The sequence below is a fragment of the Corvus brachyrhynchos genome, unplaced genomic scaffold (assembly GCF_000691975.1).
Source record: "Corvus brachyrhynchos isolate BGI_N302 unplaced genomic scaffold, ASM69197v1 scaffold279, whole genome shotgun sequence".
NCBI classification, from domain to species: Eukaryota; Metazoa; Chordata; class Aves; order Passeriformes; family Corvidae; genus Corvus; species Corvus brachyrhynchos.
Window position 1 is genome coordinate 1287644 of NW_008246060.1, and position 24916 is coordinate 1312559.

At 39.1% G+C, this 24916-nt stretch overlaps 1 protein-coding gene across 2 annotated transcripts in view; it reads right to left on the reverse strand.

Moving 5' to 3' along the window:
- The window catches only part of MYPN (myopalladin), a 76715-nt gene that overhangs the window by 11237 nt on the left and 40562 nt on the right, over nt 1-24916 (reverse strand). For both annotated transcript variants that reach the window (XM_017746457.1, XM_008642750.2), the window contains exons 6-17: nt 23467-23538; nt 23117-23258; nt 22528-22551; nt 19855-19971; nt 19056-19425; nt 16379-16963; nt 13929-14076; nt 3890-4111; nt 3289-3438; nt 2392-2471; nt 1790-1916; nt 71-278 (exon numbers count right to left, since the gene is read on the reverse strand). In XM_017746457.1, the coding sequence (XP_017601946.1) occupies nt 71-278; nt 1790-1916; nt 2392-2471; nt 3289-3438; nt 3890-4111; nt 13929-14076; nt 16379-16963; nt 19056-19425; nt 19855-19971; nt 22528-22551; nt 23117-23258; nt 23467-23538 (2245 nt within the window). The remainder of the gene's footprint in view (nt 1-70; nt 279-1789; nt 1917-2391; nt 2472-3288; nt 3439-3889; nt 4112-13928; nt 14077-16378; nt 16964-19055; nt 19426-19854; nt 19972-22527; nt 22552-23116; nt 23259-23466; nt 23539-24916) is intronic.

Genomic DNA, 24916 nt, shown 5'->3' on the forward strand with positions numbered 1-24916 from the left:
GGAAACTATGTAAGGTAAGTTTGCATACAGATAACTTCATCACTGAGACTAGTTTTTCAGTGCTTCTTACCGACAACAGTGAGCTCCAGACTAAATGAATTTTGTCCTGTTTTGTTAGTGGCAAGGCAAGTGTAAGTTCCGGCATCACTTTGGGAGAGAGGATCGATGAGCAGAGAGTGAACTCCAGTCTCTCTGACCAGCATCTTGTGTCTGCCATCTGGGAGCACAGGTTTGCCATTCAGGAGCCACGTCAGGTCTGGAGTTGGTAACCCACTCACCTAAGAGACAGGAAAACAGCTTGAGACAAATGTCCAACTGACAGGAGAGGCTAGTAAATTCAGAGCCAGGCCTTTTTACAAATGCCAGCTGAATCATGTCAAAATCTAGACCAGAATGATTTTTTTAAAAAATTATTTCTCAGTTTTTGTTTCTCTGCTGACTACTTCCAAAAGGGAGAAAAACAGAAAACAAACAAAGAAAAAGATTTTAAAATACATGAAATATCTACATTTTTCTTAGAAAGGAAGGAACTTACTTTATGAGATATGAAATTAGAATATGAGATTCGCAAAAGACTCCTAATAATCTGCTAGTTCTGCTAGTTTTCCTTTTTTTTTTTTTTTTTTTTAGGGTGCTGAATATAAATCAAATTCCTGGATCTAAAATACTACAGAGTTTAGCAAAGATGAAAAAATGTTCTGTACAAATTACTTCATATTTTTAAAAATTTGATGAAGAATGATATAATACTTCATAGCTGTCAACCTTGTGTGCTTTAGAAAACTAGAAATTAAGTATTTTTTGAAAGGTTATTAGACTGTATTATAGTATTAAAAATCTTTTTAATAGGTAGCAGTACTTACTCATGTCTAAAATACTGCTTTCCAAACAATATTTTACAAAGCAGAGAAAGAGGGAAGTGGTACTTGCCTGAGTGAGGACTGCTCTCTCCCAGGTTTGTGCAATGCCAGACATGCTCTGCCAGGATAGCAGAGCTAGGAATAACCAAATTCTTTGGCATGCTCGTAGTAAACTTTACATCGTAAATTAAGTAGTAATGAGTCTTGCTCATCTTCAGGGCATTAACTTGTGCCTCAGAACTTCTACCCTCTTCAGGGTAGAGGTCAGTGTCAGCACTGCCACCTTTGCTGCACTGCAGGGGCACAGAGGGGCTACCAGAATATGTTGGAGCAGCTGATTCTCTTAAAGGTGTTCAATAACAGGATGTTTGCTATGTGTACTCTAACCTCTGACTACTCTTTCATGTCAGGATTTCAATCAGTAAATGGGGATGTTTCTGCCTGTGTGTATGCTGGGGAGGCATAAAATGAATTGGGCTCAGTTCCCTCTTTTCAGGGAGTATTAATCTTCAGTAATTCAGTCCGATACAATGGGAACATTTGTTTGAACACAAAGCAACGTGCTGAATCCTCTCTTTCTCATGGTGGTTTTGTGCTATTCTGGATTATGTTCAAGATAATGGAGCAGAACTTCTGGAGTTCATACTGGTAAAGGACACAGTGTACATATCTAGTAATTTGAACAACCTTGTAAGTGAGCCTTCTGTTTCTGGGTTTTGTTTGCTGTGTTCTTCATCCCATAGAGCATTTGTTCAAAAGAAATCCCTGGAATCAGCTCAGAGACAATGGCATTAAGAAATAGTTTTATAAATGAAGCATTAAAACTTGAATGGAAAATGTTCATACATGCAATAAAGAACATGAAAACACATAAAACTACATGTACAGAGGTAGGGAAAGTGAGAGTGAACAGAGGAACCAGTGAATACCTTACAATCCAACCTACAAAGTCGCCCTTCATGTGCCACCATGTCACCCGGAGCCTGTAGAAAGTATGGCCTGAAAAAGCGTTCTTGAACTGCCTCTTTGTCTCCTTCTGGCACCCGCGGCCGTGTTCTGCAACACAAAAATCACCTGTGGGTGTTTGGAAGTCAAATTTTTTTTTCCTAATGCTTAAAAAAGGGGAAGAAATTGGGGAAAAGGATGGAGAGATAGCTTGAGTTATGTAAAAGGGAAGAAAGAAATGGACTGATTGTAATTTAATTATTGCATATTTTCCATTTAGAAAGATTATTGAGTTAACTATATCCTGTAATATCCTTAGATTCCCAAGCTGGCCTTTGCTTTCTTTTTCATTTTGCTACTCCATCCCTTGCCTTTAGCTCCTCTACAACAAGTACATGAAATCATAGTTAAAACTTCCCTGTATTTGAGGATGACCTTCAAAAACATAGAAGCGACCTGTTGGGAGGGAACTGCTGCTGTTATTTCCATTTCATGATTGAGAACTGAAGTTCAGTGAGTGCAGTGGTTATTTTGGTTGCCTTCAGTAAAAAGCATAAAGCAGGTCTGCAGGACTTTTTTCTTTCACCTGTGAGGCTGAGTTGTTGATATTCGTCCTCGAAAAGGGACACTCTGAACCATCAGGTGTCCTGAACAACTGATCCTGCCCTGCAAATCACAGTGGAAACAGAATTAATAGTTGGTTAATAGCTCATTTCATTTTAAAGTATAAATATTGAACACTTACAATGCATTTGTAAGTGTTCAAGCATTAGGATTTATTTTTATAAAGTAGCTGAACTATAGTGAAAATACTATTTTCCTAAAGCAAATGCTGTTAGCCTGCAGCTGTGGCAATGCATTTAGCAGTGCTGCCTGTCCCTGCTTGTTTATTCCTGCCACAGGTACTGTCTGCTAGTACCTTTGTACTGGCATACTTTAAAATGCAGTCATAAAGAAACTGAAAAGAAATATAATTTAAAAAAAGAGAAACATTTAAACTGGAAGAAGTTGCCTGATGGACGTACTTCTAAATAAACAGCTAAGCTAGCACACGAGGTCAAGGAGAACGGTGTAAGGGAGTGAGACTATTTTCAGATCCACACACAAATTGTGTTTGCTAACAGTTCCAAATTTGATGTAGCTATTTGTTTCTCCCTGCTCTATTCTTTCTGCCTGAAACATCATGTCTGTCTTGTCACCACATCATCTCGTACCTGTCAGCATCTGAGAGTGGGAAGGAGATAGGGCAGAAGTTATTAATGTGAAAAAATGTCCGTAATGATTTCAACTGTATGCCTAATAGGGGAGTAGTTTCATCAGTTGTGTTTACATAGTGAGTCTCCTCTCCTATGCTCTGAAGAATCTGATTTGTGATATAGTCACCACTTGATGTCAAAGTATGTGGCCTAATTTGTGTTCCTGTTAACGTAAATTAGAAAAAGATGAAACAAGCATTTTTGTAAAAGAAAAAACAACAGCTTACTTGTGGGTTTGCAGCCATAATCGTATAGTTGCCATCATCATCGTTAGTAGCAGTTTCAATATGTAAAGAACATGTTCCATCTCCTTCTCTGTTCATTTTGAAATGTGTGTTTTTCTTTGAAATCTGCTTGCCATCCTTGAACCAGTAGACCTGTAGTGATCAGACACGCCCCCATGACTTAACAGTGACTAGAAAAATAATGTAAGTTGAGTGATAGCTAATAAAATTTTAGAAAATTATAAACTTTGCAGGTCAGTTATAATGTGAAACAGAATGATTGCAGGTTGAACTCAAGAAGCTGCATTTCATAGCTGGGCCTGTCAGGTTCTCTTTTCTTGGCTCTAGGCACGCTACTGGTTAGATCAGTTCTCGTATTTCTGAGAAGTTCTGGGGGTTGTGCATTTCTGTGTCTCCTGGAGTCAGGTGGCTGTACCTCAAGGCCTGATGCATGCTCAGGGGCAGATACTGTTATTTTAGAAAGGTGGGGGAAATTATTAGTTTGGGAGCTCTCTCCACAGAGCCATGTGTTTAGGAGAGATGTACAGAAAATAGTGAGTAGTTGGGTTTTGTTCCTTTACCAGTTACAGTGAGAATGACATACCTTGGGAACAGGTATTCCAACTATTTTGCAGGTGAATGTAATAGGGGATCCTTCCATTACCCGAAAATGCTTGAGTCTCTTATCAAAGATGGGAGCTATGTATTTGCCTGTAGGGATTTCCTCGTGTTGGACTTCATCGTCTGATTCATCCACTGGTGTCCGTTCAAGGCGAAATTCTATTTCGTTCATCAGCCTCTGCTCAAAGCTTGAAATCCTGTATTCCTGCAGGGTGAGAGAGGCACAGATCTGAACAAAACCAGCCATGTTCTGGGGTATTTGCAGCCATTGGCACTTGTAGACTAATTCTACAACAAGTGAAAATACAAAAGCCTAAGTAAACCTAGGGACATCCGGAAACAGTGTGAATTTGGTTTGCAGGCACAGATACTGCATTGTGAGTCTGTACAAGATAATTCATGAGACTGAGTTTTGTCAAAGTAAAAGAATCAAATATGTAATTCCTCTAAGTCCCTGTCAAGAAAAATTGTACTCTTGCACACTGTTGATCAAAAGAGATCATTAAAACATACCAAATTTATGAGGATTTTGTGTTCAAATATTAGTCACCTGCTAATTATAGAAATTATAGAAAACTATACCTACTAAAAGAGAAAATTAGGAAGAAAGTGAAGTATTTTCAGAGTAATTAACTTCACGTTAAACTTGGACAGATTTCTAGCTGGTGTGACTGAGAAAGCAGAATATATTACATGGAAATTCTTAGAAGATTAAACAGATCATGCAATAAACCCAGCATATTCCTACATAAATGAACATTTCCAGATAGTTTGATGTGATTGTGAACTTTCTCCTGATCCCCTGAAGCCAATTAGAAATGTCTCATCACTTAGCTGTTTCGCATGAGGAAATCTCGTGTCTAGACCAGGAGGCATTTGACCAACTGTCTCTTGCTGTGACTTGTGAAGCCTCAGACCAAGAGCCAGCTTCAGTTTGTGCCTCCAAACCCGTGTTTGTCCTGGGCATGGTGGAGCACTACAGCTACATCTGGATGGAGTTCTCAGGTAGCACACGTTTCCCGCTGCCCTGACACACACAGCTGCAAGAGCTCCTTGTTTAAGCCATTACAAACTACCTTTTTTGGGGGCAATCTTGTATTACATGTAGAAGACAAATCAGTTTGCTCAGACCTGGATCTGTGCAGGTTTTAATCTTAGAGCTTGCATCCCTGCTTCTATTGAAAACAGAATTTTAGAAACCAATGAATAATAAATAAGGGTGTAACCAATCCTTAGATATATTCAATTTGCTGAAAAACAAGGTTCAGAAATGCATCTTGTCTGAAATCTTACAGAATGTTAATTAAAGAACCACCATCTATCCCAAATCACTGGCAATTACATCCCTGATCATTTAGCCATTCCATCTTACTGCTGATTATGCTCTTGACCAATAAATTCCAGATAGTAGGGAGAAAAGATTGAGAAGCAGCAAAAAATTTTAGCTGACAAACTCTTCTACTTTCTTTAGGAGATCAAGGAGACAGAAGTGAAGCCAAAGGTTTAGACATTACAGTAGAGTTTTGAGGAGACAGGGGTTTTTAAGACTTGGGGGTGAGTGGAGGAAAAGGTGGCAGCCACAAAGTAAAAAAAGTTGGAAATTGCTATGGTGGAGTAAACAGTCTGGTAATAGCTGATTTTGGAACTGTAGTGGTAGGCATTGTGTGTTTTTGTCTAAAATGTCTGTTTTGGGGAGGTTGCTTTAAGGTCAGCTCTAGAAAAAGTTAGCTATGGTAGGAAAAGGCAGCCAGCTTGGAATAGGTAGGAAAGGAATTTGATGAGTGAAGTTGCTCCTCCTTGCACTCAACCCTCGTTCCCGATGCTGCAGGGCTGTTTGTTCCACACAGCTTCGGAGCAGTGCAGAGAGCTACAAGGTGCAGGCAGCGTTTGCAGGCAGCTTAGGTGGCTGAGTCCCCCCTCCGAGATCCCTTCCTTACCTTTAACACCTTCCCCCACTCTGACAGGGCCGCTCTGCTCTCTGACACTGTCCTGCAAGTCCAGGCCACACTGTCCTTTCAGCTGGCCGCTCTGTCCCAGTGTGAGACGTGCCAAAGGCTGGGTGTCAGGCCCTGCGTGGTACCAGCCACCTCCTCAGGGGACTGGCCGGCAGGTGGGGAGCACTAAACAGCCTGATAAAGTTTCATCTCCTTGAGCTTTTCTTCTCTCATGCAGCAGATCTCAGCAAATTGCTTTATAGATCAAATTCCCATCTCATTAAAGCCAGTGTAAAACTGGAGTTTCTCTGATTTCGCACTAACCAAACTGATCATTTTCTCACATAGGTGGCAAGAACTGGTTATAGTGTTCCAAGGGAAAGTTAAGCAATCAGTGTTTTACCCTTGATACTGAGAAAAGGCCTGTGTCTTTTTAGGAAGGCAGGATAATGTAAAAATCAGGGAGTGGCTGCTGTAGCAGAGGGAAGTAATGGGGCTAGAAAGGCATTACCATTACACTGTCAAGGTATCACGTTAATGTGGAAGGACAAAATGCTGCAGAACAGAGTTAAATTTTGAAATATTGCAAGCTGATGGCACAGTCCAGTATTGTTTATAGACAGCTGAGTTAAGTCAGCAGTTTTTTGTATGGATTTTTTTTCTAGAATCATTGCTGTCTAAAACAAGTCACTGTATGTTGTAAGAAATTAATAGGGTATGGTTGCTGTAGCCATGATGGCCTACAGATGAAACCACATAATGCTGATAGAGACAATTAACATATTTTTTTCCTCTAGTCTGAAAGTACAGATCTGTCTTAAGTGATCTAACCAACTAACATAAATAAAACTTAGAGCAATCATTTTCAAGTTGTACTTAACCAAATTAACTTTGCCATCTGCTTTAGATCCTAAAAAGTTTTCTGTGAACGCAGTGTGTAATTTTTTTTTCTGGCTGATGTGCTGAGGATGTTAACTTCCTACAAACTACTTCATTAAGAAATATAGGCACTTCTTCCTTTTCAAATGTCTGCTTGCAGAAGAAAATACAATGGAAGAAGGAACACGTTTCATGGGACCCTTTCAAGTTAATAGTGGACAGGTTTTCTCCCACGTTTCTTTGCGTGTGGCTCTGGATGTATGTGCATACACAAAAAGAGGTGTAAAAGTAGCACTTTGTGAAAATGAAAGCATATGGCTGCACTATCAGCACGGGGTTGTCATTGCTGGCAGCTGCTTCCCTGCTCATGGAAGCCCTAAGTGTCCTTGTACAAATGCAAGTCTCTGGCTGGGAACTGTGCAGGCTGACTGCAGGAGTTTGGCTGCTCATTTAAAGGAGTTATGTTCAAAAATACATTTTAAATTAGAAAACATTGAAGTTAGGGTTCCCACAGCCCCTGTTTCCTGTGTGTCGTCCTCATACATCAGTCTTTGCTTTTCTAAATGTGTTCAGTGTGCATGTATGTGCTTGTATAAATTTACAAACAAACCAACAAGACCAAGTTAACTTTGCTGTGAAAATTTGAACACCAACATTCAGAGGCTGAAGATGTTACACCAAACTTCTTATAAAGAACAGAAATCTCTGAATAAGTGAAAATACACTTCTGTACGCAGAGTACAGAATAATCTTGTAGGTTTTTGCTTGTTTGGTAGGTTTTCTTTTAGGATTAGCAAGAACAGAAGTTAGTTGTTAATATGGCTTTCTGAAGAACTGGTTTTATCATAGAAACCATAAGCCTATTTCTGAATGTGATTACAAAAGTGGTGTAGGGCAAAGTGTTGTTGTGGTTCAGACAAGTATTTCGTAAAGTGTCACACGAACAAGCCCATGTGGGCACGGGGTACAATGTTAAAACTAGGCTGCAGTTCAGCATAGTGAAACTGGTTTGGAGTCAAAAATATAGCACTGCAGCTGCTTTTTTGGCGGCTTTCCTAGAACATGAAACTTTCACAGGCAGTAATTCACACAATTGTTCAATATAAAGTAGCAAGATACTTAAAATTATTATATCTACCAGCTAAAAATTCAAGCTCCTGTTCGGTGGTGTAATGCTCTGTGCAATGTATATAATGCATTTATAATTGTATATATTTATCTATATATGCTGAGTAGACTGCAACTTTGGAAACCTGGCTATTTCTCCTACACCGAATGCGCATTGTTTAGTGTGCAAAAGGGAGTAGGCAGTGATGGTTGTATTAATATTGTCCCAGTATAGTTTGAAGGGTAAAAGACTTACAAGTGGCCAAAGCAAAGCCAGTAAATGTGCTGAATATGTATCTGGAGGGGTTTTTTACCATTCTAGTGGAACTCAGTGGCAGATAGAGAAGTGAAATGCAGCTTTCCTTCTGCTTGCCTTTGCTCTGCCTTGGCAATATTGTCATAGGCTGCTGGTGGGTGGCTTTGTCCTGCACAACAAACAAAATCTTCTCTGAAATCTTCAGTCTTGCTGAAGGTACAGGTTCACATAACTTTGTCTCTGTGATGGATCTATTTGGCCCCATCACCATAATTTTTGACCACCAAAGAGCACGGCATCCTTCAGGGCAGGACTATTACCTGCATTTTACCTATGGGAAATTGAGGCCTAAAGAAGCTGAGGGACCTGTTAAGGTAACACAAAAAATCTGTGACTGAGCAGAGAGCTGCATCATGATCTCCTAGATCTTGCCAAGTAATTTAACTCCTGGGCCTTTCTGCTGCCTGTAAACATTTTTGGCAAAAAGGGAATTGCATAGAATGTAGTAATTCCTGTAAGATTCTAAGCACCTTTGTGTATGAACACAAGTTCTAAAATCCTGCATCTGTTGAAGTCAAAATTTATCTTTAGCAGGATTCAGATCTTAGTGAATATACATACTAACAGTTAGTAGAAGCTTGTAGAATCAAAATAATCTGATGTTAGCATAGTAACTCATGGAAATTACCACAAACAGAAAGGCTAAGGGAATTCTACTCGAATGTTGATTCTCATATACTATATAAAAACAATTCTGTTGCCAACTTAATGCCAACTCTAGACAAATTTCCCAATTTAATCCCAGTTTTGTAACTTTTACTAGATTGGCTTTTTGACAGAGTTATTCTAAATCCATTTAACAGTTTATCTAAGAAAGTGGCATATATTGCATCTCAGCATCTGTTTCCAAGCTGTAACACTCCTTAACTTCCCAGTCTAATCTAGGCTACTCTGACTGAAATCTCCTGAATAGTTTGGATTCTCTCTCTTCCCCCTGTTCCCCTCTCAGCAGTGGGAATCAAAAAGCATCAGATCCAATGTATAAGCTTTTCTCCACTTGTCATGTCCTATGAAGAGGTACCGCTGGGGCGATTTTTTTCTTGCAGATGAATTGTATGGGACATCTTACACACCACTAGGCATGAATCTCATGCTTATCCAAACACAAACCCATGAAGAGCCTAGCAAGTTATTGTCTAGCTAGACAATATTCAAAATACAGTTCAGAGTGATTAAGCAAGAACGAAAGAGGAGAGAAAGCAAATGGAGTTGCCATCTCCAATTCCCACAGACTTAGCAGCTGGAGGGAGTGTATGTGCAAGCATGAAGGGTTCAGCTTGCCTCTCTGACGTGATGAGCTCTGCAAGCCAGGATCCCTACCATGAAAACCTGTCTATACTTTCCTATTGATAAGATCTAGGTCTTGAGAAGACAGCCACCAGCGGTTGTTCAACTGTTCATTCCCACAATTACAGGGAGTTTATACATATTAATATCAATTTGTCCTGGTCAGATTCTTAAATCTCTTCTCATTCCTAGTGCAGAGCAGACAAGCTTCCATGGGGAGACTGTGGTTTAATTCCCATCCTTAGCCTAAAATTGCTGACATTTGCTGACCTTTGAGAGATGATGTGAAGCTTGATTTTGAGCCAGATTTTTGGAGTGATTGAATTAAGTATAATTTTTGTGCCCTGGGAACAGAGTTCTGGGTGATTCCTCGGCCTTTCTGAGACTGAATGCTCAGTATGGGAACTGCAAGGAGATGGTTCTGTGTGGTCAGTGTTGAGGTGTCACCGGTGTCGGGGCCTGTGTGATGAACTGGGATCTGCGTATGGCTTTACAGGCTCTGGTTTTTAGTGATCTGAAAGCTTTTGGACAAACCCTGCATCTCTTCTGCTCTGAAGTTTCTTACCAAGCATTTTCTAGCAAAAGTAAAGAATATTCATGTGAGGGCTGTGCATAATTTTCTAAACAGCTGTAGGGTTTTTTTTGTCCTAAAATTAAGGCTGCTATCTGAGTCTTACATAAGACACAACCAATCAGCATTGCCACATGATATTCTTCATAGTAAATGACACAGATATGTGAGCACAGTTTGGAGTTCTTACAACCAAAATGTATAAACCAGGCCCTGGTATTTAACTCTGCTTTCCTTTATTATTGCACAGGTAAATAATTTAGTTTTATTACTGTACAGGATTTTGAAGTTTAATTACCTCATTTTTCTATTTTATATTATTAGTATAACAAAATGTTGAGGAAATAATATCATTAATTTCTAAGTTTTGCCTGTAAAGCTGAATTTCCTCTATTTACAGAGGAAATATGTATCGATTTATTTGTATTGGTGAAGCCTATGAGTGCTTTCAAATACCAGGGTAAAAGAATTAGTTTCCATTACCCAATCATATTTTTCCATTTGCCCAAGCCTTCCCAAAGTCTCCTTCTTTCCTTTTCTCCCCACGTCTTTTTGTTTCTACGTGACATATTCTAACTGAACATTACTGAGATATTTTATTTGTAGGGAAGATAAAAGGCCCAGTGGACTAGACGGACAGATTTTGGGAACTGCAGGTAACGCTGACTGTGCTCTCCTTTCATCAAGTGGTGCAGTTACCTGGACACGCACTGAGGTTATGAGACTTGGATGCTTGGTCTCACAGCATTTCAATCTCAGCCTCCAAGAGGAAACTCCAAGCTTTATGCCAATAAAACATTCTGAGGGTGGAGATGAGGGTTTTTTGTCCTTCTTGTCCTCTTTCACTTTGCAGAAATACTGAAACATCCACTACAGTAAGGACAAGAATCCAGGTGTTGCTTGTCCTTGTTTCTGGGCAGGAGAGTGATTCTCTTTTTATTTCTCTGTCTCAGTCTGTCTCTGTTCATTTTCTACATCACTAGCTGGAAGAAAGAATTCTAACAGCTTCCTCAGAGGACCCTAATCATTAAATTGAAATGCTCTTTGAAATGTCCTGCTAATTGAGGGCCTGTTCTTGGTGCCTGAAAGTCTTAAATTTTATTCCTTGAGCTGGAGAAGGTGGTAGAAAAACTCAGGTCGCCTGTTACAGAAGCTGTTCTGAAAGGCGGAATTTCCAGATTTTTCTCCTGGTGATAAAGAACGCTTAATTATTTGAGCAACCTGGGACAGCACCAACATGACACTTACCCACTGGCAAGGAGTGAAGCTTGTCCTTGTGGGAGTTCAGAGTTTTGAATTTGATTGTCTTCGAGCCAAGGAAGACACTGAGTCAAGTCTCCTCTATCCTGGGATTTGTCCTATTGTCTTCCTGTGATTGCATAAAGCCAATCCTCGTTCACTGCCCCTTTTGTTTGAAAGAACTGAGAAAATCTGACTGAAGATGTTTGGGTGTAACAGAATCACATTTTTTTTCAGCACTCCTAATTGTGATGAAATTTCACCTGGCACTAGAGCATGCCACCATCTGCAGAAATGATGGGTATGGTAGGTTTTTTTTGGTAAAAATGACAGCTTGTTATTGCATGTACTTGATTAAAGTTGCAGCTAGAATCTTAGCAAAGTCATATTTGTATTTCTGTCAGCACCTCATGGTCATCATAGCTGTAGACGCCCAGAGACTAATCTGTTCTGTCTCATGCAGCATCAGCAAAATTACCAACTATGTTCTGATCCTGGATTTCTTTATTGTTGGTGATGAATGATGTACTGGATGAAACAGAAGGAGGACATCTGGATTATCAGATATCATGCTGAGTGCATAATGCTGACACTTAGGAAAATCTCATCTTGTGAGCTAAACATTTTTCATATGGAAGTCAATTTTAGATAATAAGCAGAGAACCAGAATGCAAATCCCTCCTGTTCATTGCTGCCCTTTTTGTAGTAATACAAGACAATACCAGGACTTTAAGGCACAGGCTTTTCATCTGCAGCATTCATTCTGGATGATCCCCGCATGCTCTGCAGGTATTGTAAATGAGAGAAATGGGGGTCTCAGTACAATGCTCTAACTAAAAATACACCAGAGGACACATTTTATGAGAAGGAATTTTTAAAGTAGCATGTAGACAATGCAAGGAAACCAACATTTGAGATTCTTACTGGATGCTGTACTCCATTATGCAGTGATCTCTCACACAGAGGAGGATTGCATTTGTATTTATGAGAAAGGGAGTAAGCCCTTCCCTACCATTACTTTAATTGATTTAATACAGATTTGCTATGTGTGGAATGAAAATGTCTCCTTTCTAATTCTGCGTTAACTACAAGAGGAAAAAATGGAACAAAATATATGGGTGTGAATCCAGCACTCCAGCATATTATTCTCATTATGTTGATTGTTCTATATAGCAATAGGAATTCTGGAAAATACTGTTCATCCTGTCATCTGTTTAAATAATCACTGCCTTCATGGAGGAGAAAACTCAGACTTGAATTTGCTGGAGTAAGCTTTTCTCACATGAGAAAAGGAAAATCAGAAGGGATTAAAGTTGGGAATTGAGAGGAAAATGAGGGAACTTTTATTGATTTTAGTTCATAGCCATTGGCATTCTAATTACTGTAACAATTAGAGAAGTGCCAGCTTTGAACTTTTGAGGAATTTGAGAGTCACGATATAGGTTTGGTCTCATACAGAATAGCAAATAAGTGTATAAATAACTTCTGCTGTCAGCAGATAACTCTGACACTAGTAGTGATCATTGTTTCTAAAGGGGTTATCATGCAGTTAACTCCAAAGACTGACTGGTATTTCACAGTAGCTCTCCAAATAATTTCTCTTACTACCATAGCAAGTACAGATTGTAACACTTGTGATTCATCTGCAAAACGTACTGCTTGCCAGTTGTTTTACTCTAAGTGCTTTGGCAGTGTGATGTGCCAGAAAGAAAGGTCAACAACAAAATTAAAAAACCCTCGGGATTACACTGCAGTTGTCCACAGAGGGGACTTTGCTCCAGAGAGTTGGTGGTGTTTTGCTTCTCTCTACATGTTTTCTGTCAGAAGGGTAATGGATGTTGTGAAAAGCTCTTTGGTTGGCGACAGATGGGGGTAAACCCTTATTTAACCCGCGTTAAGCCTGAGCTGGTGGGACAGGTATGGAGGCCTCCATGGCCAAGGTGAGAGAAGAATAATCACCTGCAGGCAGAGCAGCTGTCTAGCAGTCCTTAGTGTGTCTGTTATTCAAGGGTGCTTGAACCTGATTTACAGTCATTTCAACTTCTATACTACTTCATTTTTTAATTTCTTCTTTAGTTTCATAGACAGTGCCCAGATTCAGTGAATTTATTGATTCCAGTTAAGAGTGAACTAATATTTAGTTCCTTGAACTTTGTAAAAGGTTTGTTATTTTGCTAAATTCTAATAATAAAGTTCCCAAGAAGTCCCTGTCCATTCATGTAAGTTTGGAAATTAGAAAAAATAGGTTTCATGCTAAAAACTTGAAAGCTCATTTTAGTTCAACCAAAACAAAACCAAAAACCTTATCCTAAACTGTTTAATTACTTTACTCTTTGTTTTAAAATATAGTGTGTGTATGTGTGCAATGAATCGAGCACATGTAAAGCAAAAAAATAAAAGACAATGTCCAGAAGCTTCCATGACAATAAAGAAATTTTACATTCCTACCAGCCTCTGAGATGATCAGAAATGAAAAATGCTGCTCAGTCACAAAATAAATATTTTACAGCTGCATCCCTCATGCTTTCTGTTCAAAGCTCCAGTTTGCTATTCCAAACCAGTACTCACATGAAGGCTCCCCCTGCAAAGTAGTGTAGCAGCTCATCCACAAAAACACCTTTTCTCCAACGTCATAATATATGTCTTGTTCATGAGTGAAATTTATTTTAATAATACTCGATTTTCTTACCTGTTGACCACTTTGTTGATTAGCATCCTCTCTGAAATGCAGTTTTCTTTCCAGGTCCTTTACAAGTGCAGCTTTGTTTTCCCGAATAGAATCTTCTGTTGCTAATGGCAGAGGCTTCAGATTTTTCTTTGTTAATCCCTGGGTTGGGCTAGTAAAAGAAAATTCTAATACTAACATACAGCAACCAGTATATACATATTTTGTCACCAGTATGATATGATATATTATGGTGGAACCTATTATTTATTTACATAGAAGCCAAAGCGCAATACAGGATTTGATTTTTTTTGGTACAATCTTAATGGGACATCCCATTCCCATGCTGTAGAAATTAAAAACACACATCTTAAACAGAGTAAGGGTTATAATGCTACAATAGGCATCTAAGTTCTATTTATATTTATCCTGCAATAATGATGTCACAGTGAATGCTAAAGAAATGAGTGTAGTGTTACCTTAGGTGTACAAGGTGTGCATTTGACTGTTATCAGGCAATAATTTAAAAGTTAATACAGTTTCTCATTGATCATTATCTCACATCTTCATTGAGCATTTACTCTTTCTATGAGCTTTTACTTCTTTCATTTCTCTCACCCTTTTATGACACCTAACATCAACAGTTATTTTTTATTTTTATTTTATAGATGTGGTCTGTTTAATTTTAGTAAGGTTTGAAAATAGTTAAATTCTTAGCGCAGATTGTCGGGAGACTGTGAAAGGGCACTGCTGGAGCACAGCAGCAGGACACTACGAGGGAGTGTGCAATAGTCTGGTAGTTTACCAGAACAGATGTTGGGATCTTGATAACAGGGGCTCTAGGTAAAGGCAGAACTGGTGATTGCTTTGCAAGGTGTCTTCCTTCTGTTGTCCTGCAGACACAGTGAGCTCTCACTCCTTTTGTAACCAGAATTACTGTAATTGATAATGCCAAAAAGGGAAGCTGAAGCTTCAACAGGTATTTACAGATTATCACAGATACTGTTCAGATTCCTTCCTGACCTTTTGTGCCCTGCTAAGACTCTCTCCCTTGCAGAGGTCAAGATTTGAATGTCAGCAAAAGGAGCACTAGTTGTGTGAGAATTCAGCTCTGGGCTGGGACCCAGGAAAGCTGAAATGAAGAAAACATATTTAACTAGTCTGCCTGGTAGGCATATTGTGATGACTTCTGTGGCCATGCCTGTGCAGCAGGGAGAAACAGGAAAGCACTTTGCGGGGGTTAAGTGTCATTAATGCAAAGAGAACAGCACTTGAGCACTTGTGCCCCAGATCTGAAGGGGTGGAAGGGGACTGGTGACAGCTGCAGTTGATTTTTGCTTGCTCTTGCAGCATTGTGGAAGCAGACCAAAGGCTTGAGCTGGCTAAAGTGAAAACCTTCACTGTGGCCCTTATAGCTTCATGCTGCGTGCCTGATTAGGGTGCCAGGGCTGGGAAGGCCTCCAGGCACATGTTACGGGGTGATGGCAATTATGTGGCTGTGCTAGGCAACTGAGAGGTCTGTGAGTAGCAGTGCAGTACTGGTTTGAAGGTAGGATTTCTTGGCACACAGCGTGGTGACTGCTATAGACACAGGGACACATTTTTCTGTTGTAATAACATTGGTTGACGTAGTATCAGCAGGGTAGTCAGGAGATTGTGACTTGCTGATAGCTGTCGCTACCTTGAACTGTTGAGAAAAGAGGAAACTATTCCTGCAGGATTTGAAGCTATATGAGTAAATAGTTGTACCAATCTACAGGTGCTAGCCAGGCTAACACAGAGTTGACATAGTCCACAAAAGGGAAATTCGCTTCAACTCTACCAGTAAAGAAGAGACTGTTAAGGCCACCACCTTGCCAGTACATCATCATCCTTATTTGCTTGTATCATGGTAGCTATTTTGCCATAGAAATCATGCTGGCTGTTAATTATTTATGTGCAAACCATTAACTCTCCTGAGATTTTCTGGGGGACTTCAAATATAGAAAGTACTGCAACCAGAAAAATACCTTTACGTAAGTTATTTCTTGGATTGACCTAGACTAAAAAAATAGCTTGCACTATAAGGTACCTTTAAAACTTTACTTGTTGCTTACAATAGGTATGAATGTTTTTATACCTCATGTAAGCAAAGAGTCTCGGAGTGACTTATCCTACAAGCTCATGAAATCTCTTTCTTCACTCTAGTACAGTCTTATGAAACTCTGAGCCCCCACATTCTTATATATCTGTTTATATGCTCACATTTCTCTCTCTTGAATTCTATCTAATTACAGAAGTTATTATCCTTTCTTTTCTCTCTGGATGTAAAGGTTAGATTAAATGACCAGAATATATGAGTAACTCACTCTTCTATTTTATGAAAGACATGCATTTCAGTGAATCCCCCACTGAACCCTTGAACCGAAATACATCCTAGTTTCCTTTGAGTATTTCTTGTCCCTGTGTCTGTGCATGTGGTTTATGCTACTTACGTGGCTGGTGTACTTCTGGGCAGTCCCATGGCATTGGTTGATGGCACGGTAGGAAGTGAAGGAAGAACAGCACTAAGGAAAGCTACTGGATTCTGAATCCGTCCGGTTGGGGAGATGGGAGCAGGAGTCACAGTCTGTGGCTGAAACTGTTTTACGCTGCATGTAGAAAGTGTTAGTGGAGGCACCACGGATTCTTTAGGGCTTGGTAGAGACTGTTCACTTTTGCTTGTAAACCCTCCTGAAGACCTTGATTGGGCAGGTGGAGGATTTCCCATGAAATTTTCCATGTTATTTGTTTTCTGAGTTGCCTGAGGGACGCTGCTGAATGTAACTGAGGAGCTGGCAGAGGAGCTGGCTGGTGGGGGAGTTTGTGGTGGCAGGAACTGCTTGGGGCGGGTGTAGCCAAAGGCTTGCGAAGCAGAGGCTGAGCTTTGCTTGTACAGGGTTGAGGTGGACTGTTGGTAGAGTGAAGTAGCAGAATTCACTAAAGTGGTGTTGAATGACAGCTCTCTTTGAGATGCCTGATGCACCTGCTGTTGTTCAAGCAGGACCTGGTTATGGAGCTGTTTTAACTGGCTCTGATCACTGCACAGAAAATAAAGATGAACAAAATTGGTTATGAGCCCCGAATGAGCCAGCTGGCTGCATTTCCATGTATGAATTCAGACAGAAAAATTCTGTGTTCTGTGATACAGTAAGAGACGGGAAACTGCTATGTGACACATTCTCTAACATTATGAGAAGAGCATAATATTAGTTTGCTACTAAAATATTTTTTTCCTTCATCTCCCCTTCTTTGCCAGAGGCACAAGAGCTTTTTGTCTGCAAATTATTTGACTGAAGATAATTCTTACATTTTAGCATGTGAAATATAAATATAACTCTTACTTGAAGATATTTAAGGGACAGCACTGTCCTTCAAAATCACCTTAGTACCACTCTGCTTGTGTAACTAAGAGTAAGATTTGGTGTACCATAACTTAAATGAGTGTTTGTAAGCCAGATTGCATTATTTACCTGCTGCTGAAGTGGGTTCTGAAACCAGCACTTTAACTGATAAAGCTTTGTAATAATCCACGATAGGAGATATTACCAACGTAGTTTAGCTGGTGCTGACATTCAGTGACAGGCAGGAGTGGATAATTCAGATAGAACTTGCATTCCATGCAGTTGTTCTTTTTCTAGATGCTGTCTACCACATAGTTCTCCAGGGCTTTTTTACTTTGCAATTAAGGAAAATTATTTTGCCTTGTCAAGTGGTTTATTTAGTTATTGTGTATATGGAAATACAGCACATGAAAAACAGGAGAGCTTTTTCCCTTCCAAAACCAGAAAAGACGTAGAGGATATGGAAAATGATTGTGTAATAAACTATGGAGCATTAAATAACTACTGATAAAAAGTGGAAAATGAAGATGTAAAGACCAACCACAACTGCTCCTGCAACCACAACCAAATACGTACTCAAAATAATTTGTTTTCAGTTAAAAGAATTAGTTTCTGTAATGTACTAAACAAAAATCACATTAAAGGCAGATAAAGATAGCAATTTCAAGCTTTCATAAAGTAGGATGTTAGAGAGTTAGTAGTTGTGTGGGCCTGATTTTGTGCCCTTCATATACACATCTGCATAATAATAAAGCAATCCTTTGTAACAGGACTTTTTTTGGAGGGGGGAGTTGACAGAAATTCTGCTTTATGCAAGCATTGGGCACTTAAATACTGCTTCTGCTCCCCCCTGAAACTCATACAGCTCAGAAAGTATGTAGGGCTGTGAATGTGGGCTTCACAAATTAAAAAATCCTGTGCTCCAAGTTCTTCCTCTGCTACAAGATACGTGAATTCTGTCTTCTCCTTGTAATGTTTATGCTATGAAATTACATCCCTGCTGAAGAGTACCAGTGAATTACTTTATAAAGTCCTTCCTGAGCCCTTAGGTAAAGCTTCTGCCTATTTAAGAAATGAAATGAAGGTGTCTGTGTGCTTTTTGTTAAAACTATATGTGGGAGGTTTAAAAAATGCTGAAAATACCTTTCTTAATAAACTGCAGTGTGAATTCCATAAATTATCCTCTAGGAAAACGACACCACTTTTTCAAATTTCTCCTGAGCTCCCAGTGCACCAATCATGAAGGTGCTTTTTAGTTCAAGTGCCTTCACATTATCAAGCATTTCCAAGTATTTTATCTGTTTTAGGAGGAGATGATGTTTGTGGGACATAAAAGTCATGAGGTATGGCGTTTGGGATGACAGTTACTTGCTGGTTGCCAGTCTGTACTATGTGTAAGACTGAATATGCCTGACTTGAGCAACACTGCATACCCAGAATTGAGTGAGATATGTTTGAAGAACCTGCTTTTATTTTGCCTGTATAAGGTCAATTTTCTTCACCTTTTGATTGCAGCAGGAAACATTGTGGAATTAATAACATTTCAAAGTGAAAACATTTTCCTTTTAAAACTGGAGATGACTTTTCCTGAGAGAGATATACAGAAAAAATAATCTAGCTCTGTAGAATATGATTTCTAAGATTATGTATGGTTCATTAGGCCAATGCCATGTGATACCTACAATCTTTTTATTGTGCATTTGAGTTTTTGCTCTAGTGCAATAGTGTTGTCAATATATACTAAATAATATCAGTGATGCTCCTGAGAATTAGACTTCTGTTTACTTACAGCTTTGGTTTAGCCAGTACTGGGGGAGGTTCCTTGGATGGTGATGTTGGCTCTGGTATTTTCACTGGCTGTCCATTTATCTTCTCTGGGAAATGGTTGGGTCTGGTTTGGTTTGCAGCACCAGGTCCATCCTCTGAGGATGGTTCACTTCCTTTTTCATCTTCAGGCAGCTTGAAGTGTACACGGAGCCCTACCTTGGAACTCGACCTGGGTTCATTGTGGTTCACAAGAACACCTTCGAGTTTAGGTTTGGGTGTTTGAATTGCTGCACGGCTGGAAGGAGTTTGTGGGGGAGGTTGGTGTTCAGTAGCGACAAAGTCAATGGAGCCCGTCGTGTGAAGGGCAGCAGCATTACTGCTGTCTTCAGGTGCTGAAAGAGGAGAAGTCAAACCTTGGGATATGTAAATGCCATAAATCATCGTGAAAAGAAATCCCAAAAGTTATAGTTCAAAAAACTCACTCTGTCCTTCCAGCTGTTGGACTGAGTTGTTTGACCTCGTTTGTTTAAGAACAAATTCCCTTAAAAAAGGAATATTGTAAAGGTAGAGGGTAAAGAGGCACTGTTGCAGTTTGGAAAATCAGTCAGTGGTCTTCAGCCACGTCCCCAGTGATTTCCACTACATCTTTGAAATGCAAACATTTTTTTTTTTATTTTTTTTTTCCCCTGAGAGTTCTCACACTTTTTAGTTATGAAGAACATTGCCAGAACTTGGAGCTGCATTGGAGTCAACAGTACATAGCATAAATCACAGCCTGCTCTGCTCGGATTTACTAGGGAGCAAAGGACTCAAACTCTTACCTTTGACAGTCAGACGAGCTATACTGGATACTGTGCCATATTTATTGCTTGCAGTACAGGTGAAACTGCCGGAATCTTCTGAAAATACTTCAGCAATAACGAGAGTACAAATCTCCTCTGCAAAGCATGAGAGCAGGATTAGTACTTGAAGTGAACATGCAATGAAAAAACACACAGAACCCTGACTACCTTTGGGGAGATTTCCTTAAGGTCTTCCACCTTGCTCAGTTTGTTTCTAGTTCCATCAGTATTATCAGTTTTAGCAGCCTTTGTGTGCAGCAGCTGTTATCAGCATTGTCTGCAGCAACTGGTACCCTCTGTGTTCCAGCATGCCCAATGAAAGCAAAGAACAGGTGTCAGCAGTGTGTGGAAAACATTAGAAAATGTTTTCCTAACACATGAAGTACAGACTTAAAAGAACTTAAAATTTAATTTGGAAAAATACAGTTTACTCCACACTCTCAGCTCACTAAAACATAGGTATTTTTATCTCTGCAGATTGAAAGATTAATTATAATTGACTGGGAACATTTCAAGTGGAGTCACTCTGTAAGGGGGAGAAATATAAAACACATACATATAGGCTGTTGTTTTCAAAAATATCAGCGCAGATTTGCAGATAGAGGGCATTGTGCTAACTGTGCTTACGGAAAGTTGCCTTTTCACTTCCTTGTGAAGATGACTAATGGGCACCCAAAATATGCTAGCAAAATTGTACTAGCAAAAATTATGTTCCATCTAGAAAAGTCAATCTGGGTTTATGATATTCCTGTCTGACCAGTATCTGACACGTCTGGCAGCAGTACCACCTAATAAATACCTATTGTGATGGAATTTTAAATCTTTTGTTTTGGCTGTGCAGCTGGGAGGGGGAGGAACAGTAACATCTAAAGTGGATTGAAATGTGGGCTGATAAAATTTCTTCACCTACTCAGTGACTATTTTTCTACCATTTTTCGATAAACTTTCCTAAAACCCTACAGGATAAATATTTTATGAGTACTTTTGTCAAAGGCCATAACACACTTAAATTTGATTGTTTCATGTCATCACCAAGGACAATCTAATGGCAACAAAGAGATTGTTTGCTATCAACTATAGGAGAATAATAGTTTATTATAGCAGTATGATAACAGATTGTTTTCAAAAATATCAGCGCAGATTTGCAGATAGAGGGCATTGTGCTAACTGTGCTTACGGAAAGTTGCCTTTTCACTTCCTTGTGAAGATGACTAATGGGCACCCAAAATATGCTAGCAAAATTGTACTAGCAAAAATTATGTTCCATCTAGAAAAGTCAATCTGGGTTTATGATATTCCTGTCTGACCAGTATCTGACACGTCTGGCAGCAGTACCACCTAATAAATACCTATTGTGATGGAATTTTAAATCTTTTGTTTTGGCTGTGCAGCTGGGAGGGGGAGGAACAGTAACATCTAAAGTGGATTGAAATGTGGGCTGATAAAATTTCTTCACCTACTCAGTGACTATTTTTCTACCATTTTTCGATAAACTTTCCTAAAACCCTACAGGATAAATATTTTATGAGTACTTTTGTCAAAGGCCATAACACACTTAAATTTGATTGTTTCATGTCATCACCAAGGACAATCTAATGGCAACAAAGAGATTGTTTGCTATCAACTATAGGAGAATAATAGTTTATTATAGCAGTATGATAACAGAACTAGTTTAAGGCATTATAGCATCTAGTTTATCATGCTGGGATCTGCCAACCACTGCATGCATGGAAGTCCAGATTCCTTCTGAATGAGCAGCAGGTGATGAGGCTGCGACAACTGCACCCAACTGATTATCCCCTAAAAACTGCTTCACATTACTCAGCAGTGATGCCACTGGACAGTAACAGAACCGTGTCAGTGGCTTCTGGTTGAAGCTCCATTTTTTCATTCCTAAATCTCAGACAGTGGCAGTTTCTTTCAAGACACTTTTTGGGGTAAAAAGGTTTTGAATAGGGCAAGGAGAATAGTTACAGAAGTTTATGTTCCATAAGAATTAATACTCCTTTGGTAATTTTCCATCCTAAGAGGGGAAGCTTCATATTTTTGATAGCAAAAAGCATAATGAGGAGAGTGAATCTCTCATGGAGAAATAATGAAAGCTATAAGACTCCTCTGCTTCAACCATGTGACATAGCCTACATTCTGCCCTGATCCTTGAAATCAGCAGATCCAGCCACATTTATAGGATTTGCTGATATCAGGGGTGAACACCTGATGTGGTACTCTCACATTACATTGGTAGGGAGCACAGGGAATGGCTGACATGGCTAAACATCTGATGCAATGTTCCCTAACTGGTAAACTAGATAAAAATAGCTCAGATCTACCTCATCTCGTATACTTCAGGACCTCAGATGTACAGGGGACCCTCATACATTGATTTCATTAATCTTTAGCTCATTTAGATCCTGAGTTAAAACTGGGGCAAAGCAGAATGGAAACATCTTCTTCAAAAGAGACTGAATTAAATCAAATTACATGTTTGTGGAACAGTCTACAGTGAAATGTATGTCATTAGTAGCTATGGAACATGGGGAAAAGAAGAAATTATGTTAATTAAATAATGAAGTTTTAATAATTAATATTTTGTGAGGTTAAATCACCACATTTATGCAATGAAAAAATTATGAGCCTTTTGATGATCCCCACCTGGTTCAGCCATAGATCGTGGTTCTACAGGGAAGAAGAGCAGAATTATTAGATTGAATATAGTTACTTTTACCAAGATTTCTTTTTTCTTAAGCACAAAATAAAAAAATTGACCTTCTTAATGTGATGGAGTACTCTTTTTGATCCAATTTTCTGTTTAAGGGGTGGTGAAGACAGCCAGGCCTTATACTCAATGGTATGTCAAAGCCACTGAACAATATGAACACTTATGAACACTGTTGGGAACTTAGAAATAGGAAATAAATTCTCCAAGTAGCTGGGGTTTTTTTTCAGTATTGGCACAACTTTATTGTGTCTTGAAGACAATTTATGAAACTCTGACCCACATGAAATCAAGTTATGATGAACTATTGTTTCATTTAGGTTTAGTTTAGTGTGGTATTTAAGGAATTTCTGTTGAATTTCCACAATTTTAGCATTTCAGTGACTTTGAGAAAGTTGCAGATGTTCTGACTGTTTGAAAATTAAAATTACAGTTGTAATAAGAAATTCACACTGTTGCTATGTTAGCAATTTTGTTGCTTGCCTATATTTTATTAGACACAATGTTTTAACACAAGAAACATACTTTTCTGTAATATCCTAAAATCTGGAGAGTCTTCTATCAGTGTTCCTTCTCTATACCATTCAACCTTTGGGGAAGGAGCTCCTTTCACCCGACATTCAAAAACAACAAGCTGCCCCTCAGAAGCTGAAATATCCTGTAACATCTAATAGAGAAAATGAATAGACAGTCAGTAAATGTCTTAATGGTCTGGAAATAATACTGATTTCAATAAGATTTATTAATAAAGCCACTTAAACCTATGAATGGCTTAGGAAAAGGATTTTTTTGCCTTTTTTTTGAGAGCTAATTTTTAATTATCTCTCTTTAGTTATCTGACCTCTACTTTTCAAATATGTCATAGAACAGATTACCTTTGTAAATACAGGAGCAGCAATTATAGGTCTTCCATCCAGTCCTTGCAAATAATTAGTGGGGCTTTGAGCCTGTAGATTGCAAAACATCACAAGATGATGTTTAGGTGTACAGACATTATTTTTTCATATACAGGAGAAATGTGCTTTTGGAATGACATAAAAGAGATTTTGGAGGATGAAGTCCAAAGCAAAATACTTAAGGCAATGAACAGAAATTCTATTGTGGACAACTGCTGGTGATCTTCCTGGATGGGATAACAACAAAAATGCTGTTAGTACTTTATTGCCTTACTCAGTTAATCATGGCAAGAAAAGCTTTACTGAAGTGTATTGGAACATCTTTTCTTAATACTTCAGTAAGGCAAATATATGTTGTCTGCTTGGTCATAGTCCTCTTTTAAAAATTCTTACTTAGAAAATGGTTATTGATGTTAAAAAGGAAATGTTAAGTCAAGTCACATCTGTGACTGCTACTATAATTCTTCTCCTTTGCCAAAACCAGACCATATAGAGAGGTGGGATATCAACCTATTGATCCTACTCAGTGAAAACAGAATGGAATTGTTCTCCTTCTGGAAAACTTTGTTATATAGCTTGAGTATTTAATATAGTTTTTTATTTTAGTGTAATAGGAGTTGCCCCAGAACAGCAGAATTAATGATTCAGTATCTCAGGAAACATTCAAATTACATAGATGGTGCCTTATAAGCCAACAAAATTTTAAAGTAGTGATTTTTGAGGTAACTATTACCCTTAAGCATCTTCTCTCAAAATGGCAAAGTGTTGCAGGGGCTTAGTTCTATTCTCATTGTAGTCAAAAGTAAACGTGCATTACTTCACCTGTTCAGTATCTGTTTATTGGTTCCCACCTAATTCTGGGCTGTAAACTTTGAAAAGGCACTGTAAAGCGAGAAATTCAGAAACTCGTGAACTTTTCCGTTTTAACTAAGTATGGCTCCTCTTTCCTATCAGGAAAGAATTCACAGCTGTGAACATGCTGACAGTTTGCAACAAAAACGATTCCAAATGCATGGTAATGTTAATTAGAAACTCTTTGATGTTGATAGTAAAATGTTATGTGGCAAACAACTTATCTACATATAAAGTAAACATAGTAGTGAAACGATTCAGCTTAAAATGAGTTTCATTGAAAGGAAAAGATTTCAAGTGAGTTCTGTAGTGAGGGAGAGGAAAATGTGCTGGGCTGGAAAGTGGATGAGCCAGTCTTCGATGAGGAGAGGCCGGGAAGGTGACTCACACATCCAGGTGCCCTTTCCGTCTCTGAGCTGCTGGAAGGCACATGAATTCCCAGTGCTGGCTGAGCCACCTGCTCCTCCTGCTCCTCGTGCAGCCGGGGAAGGAAGGCACCCTGCCCTTGGGCAGGTGCTCCAGGTTGCCTTGGAGGCAGGGCCATTCCCCTGTGGACTGTATGGCTGTGAGGCTCAAA